At 37.7% G+C, this 3,036-nt stretch overlaps 1 protein-coding gene across 1 annotated transcript; it reads right to left on the reverse strand.

Annotated features, from left to right (window-relative positions):
- Positions 1-1,196: 1,196 nt before the first annotated feature.
- Positions 1,197-1,862, reverse strand: LOC138902044 (secreted RxLR effector protein 161-like). Its single transcript, XM_070189855.1, has one exon. The coding sequence runs from the start codon at positions 1,860-1,862 to the stop codon at positions 1,197-1,199; it is 666 nt and encodes a 221-aa protein (XP_070045956.1).
- Between the last annotated feature and the right edge of the window lie 1,174 nt (positions 1,863-3,036).

Consider the following 3,036-nt stretch of genomic DNA (forward strand, 5'->3'; position numbering starts at 1 on the left):
GTATCCGCTTTGGGACCCCAACTAATTAGAATCCATATTGTTTAAAATTCATTATAGGAGGAAGCTATGTGCCCTTTCCTCTACCGAGGACTTCCACAAAATGAAAACAGGTGGCATCGTCGTATGCTCCATTTTTGTTGCCGGCTTGGTTTATATTCCGGAATACTCCTATGGCCGATTTGTCACTCAACCTACTTAAACAATCTAAAGACTTGGCCTTGTCCCGTTTGGAGAATGACCCCGTATGGCACGTGTTAGTCAGTTATTCTCGTAGTTCAGATAAGATTCGGATCGGAATTTTTTTGGTTGCCGACCTGATAACCTGTATCCGCTTGAAACTCCAACTAATTTAAATTCATATCGCTTATGAATTGTTAAAGAGGAAAGCATTCTCTAACATGATTTTTTTATTTTTAAAACTTAAATCTAAGATTTTTGATAAAGAATGAAGCCATCAATCCATCCCGTTATATTTATGGTGGTCAAAATAAGTAAACTATAAAGACAAGAGTATTATAATTGGATGTTATCAGGTGAATTAGTGGGATGGCTAGAATCACTGCTCTACTTTTAAGTAGTTCAAATATGAAAATAAAGCCCTTCTTATAATGACTGTTTATATTGTAATTTTAATATTATCACAATTAGAGCTTTACAATGATAAAATAACTAAAAGATCAAAAGAACCTTAAGTTTACTTTGTATTATTTTTTACTTTATTTAATTTATAAATAAAATTAAATTGCACTCAAAGGTGTGACTTTCAAGCTCGAGATGAGCAGCAATGGAGGTCAGAGAGATAGAGAGAGTGCATAACGAAGGGAGAGAAGGAAAATATCTAGAATGAGCCAACCGACTTTATTTGATATCTGTATTAACAATATATACAAAACTGCCTAACTAAAAATGAATAGCTAAAATAGTCTCTTTATAAATTAACTAATTAGCCACTGGTTACATAATTAACCATCTCAATACCTTCCCCCCCCCCCAGTTGGTCGTATGAAAAATACTTACAACTTGTGCAATACTGCCGAATGTTTAACACCTTTTAGTGCCTTAGTTAGAACATATGCAAGATGGTTTGTAGTTCCTACATTATGCAGTGAAATCAGTCCATCTTGTAGCTTACTTCTCACAAAGTGACAAATCCACCTCTATATGTTTGGTTCTTTCATGGAACACTGGATTCCTTGCTATGTGCATGACAGACTGGCTATCACAAAACACTGCAATGGGCTTGGGGAAAGGAACTGTAAGTTCTTCAAACAGTCTACTAAGCTACACCAATTCCCCATTACCTTTCTTAGAGCTCTATATTCAGCTTCTACAGAAGACAATGAAATGGTGTCATGCTTCTTGGATTTCCAGCTAACAGGGTTGCTGCCTAATAGTACAAGGTAGCCACTTACAAATTTCCGAGAATCTGGGCATGCTGCCCAGTCAGAATCACAGTAGGCCCTAATAGTATAATTTGTATCTCTAGACATGAATATCCCTAGGGTTGGATATCCTTTCAAATATCTAAGTAGATGAAAGGCTGCTTTCAAGTGAGGTTGTCTGGGGTCATCCATGAATTGGCTCAGATTTTGTACACTGTAAGCTATGTCCAGTCTAGTATTGGTAAGGAAATTGAGCTTCCCCACTAGTTTCCTATAGTAAGTAGGATCAGTCAGAGCCTCTCCTTCTTTTGCCTTGAGCTTGACTGCTGGGTCTAGTGGTGAAGTGAGCTTGACTGCTGGGTCTAGTGGTGAAGTAAAGCTACTATAATTCATGCACTGATATTCTTTGAGCAAGTCAAGGGTGAACTTCTTCTGAGATATTATCACACCATCATCTTTGTAAAGAACCTCTAAATCCATGAAGTAGTGTAGTCTACCCAGATCTTTTATCTTGAAGCTGTTATTCAGAAAAAACCTTCAAGTATTCAATCGCCATTATGTTAGTTCCTGTCACCACAATATCATCTACATACACTACTATATAGATAGTTGAGTTTTCAGTTTTTTTGTAAAAAAAAAAAAAGAATAGTCATACATAGAGTGTGCATAACCCCTTGAACATAAGGCTTCAGTGAGCTTAGCATACCACTGCCTACTGGCTTATTTCAGCCCATAAAGGGATTTGTTGAGCCTGCAGACCAACTCTAAACTACCCACAGCCAGGCCCTGAGGAATCTCCGTGTAGACTTTCTCATTTAAGTCCCCATGTAGGAATGCATTATTTACATCCAATTGGGACATATGCCACCCGTTTTTTCACAGCAACAGCTATCAGAGACCTCACAGTTGTCATCTTGACTACATGGGAGAATGTCTCTGTATAGTCAATGCCTGCTTGTTGGGTATATCTTTTCACAACCATTCTAGCTTTGAGTCTTTCTACACCCCCATCTGCTTTGTGTTTTATCTTATACCCCCATTTGCAACCTATAGTTTTCTTCCCAACAGGTAAGGGCACTAGGTCCCAGGTATGGTTGGCATGTAATGCTTCAAACTCTTGGTTCATAGTTGTTTGCTAGGCAAGATTCATAGCTGCCTCCTCATATGATAAGGCCCATTGTCATTGCAAATGTCTCTTACAAGACTTTGACTTTCAGGATTTAGAGCACCGGGGGAGACATGATGATTTTTAGAAAATGAAGCATTGAGAGAAAATGGTATAGTTGAGTTACTGTGAGCAACAGGTGATGATGATTTCAATTTTGAAAGTGAGTATAGATAGTCTTATAAGTATAGTGGTATTCTATGAGGTCTTTGTGATTTCTATAAGGTAATGGATGTGAGGCCTGGTTGATCCCCAACTGGTGATGTGCTTTGGCTTAAAGATTGTGGTGAAGATGTGGAAGATTCAATTAATCTGGAGGATTTCATAGGTATTAAAGGAGTATCATGCTCTAAAGGCTGATTATGTGTAACACTTATGCTATCATCACTATCACAAATATGTTTATCATTCTTAGGAGTGTGATCAATGAAAGGGGCGAGATTAAAAACAGAAGAAAAAGGTGTATTTTTAGATGATAGAGTGAAGGGA

The sequence above is a fragment of the Nicotiana tomentosiformis genome, chromosome 11 (genome assembly GCF_000390325.3).
Source record: "Nicotiana tomentosiformis chromosome 11, ASM39032v3, whole genome shotgun sequence".
Lineage (NCBI taxonomy): Eukaryota > Viridiplantae > Streptophyta > Magnoliopsida > Solanales > Solanaceae > Nicotiana > Nicotiana tomentosiformis.

Bases quoted from the DNA above. Each gene is read 5' to 3' on its own strand.
- LOC138902044 (XM_070189855.1), bottom strand. From the start codon at position 1,862: ATGGATTTAGAGGTTCTTTACAAAGATGATGGTGTGATAATATCTCAG.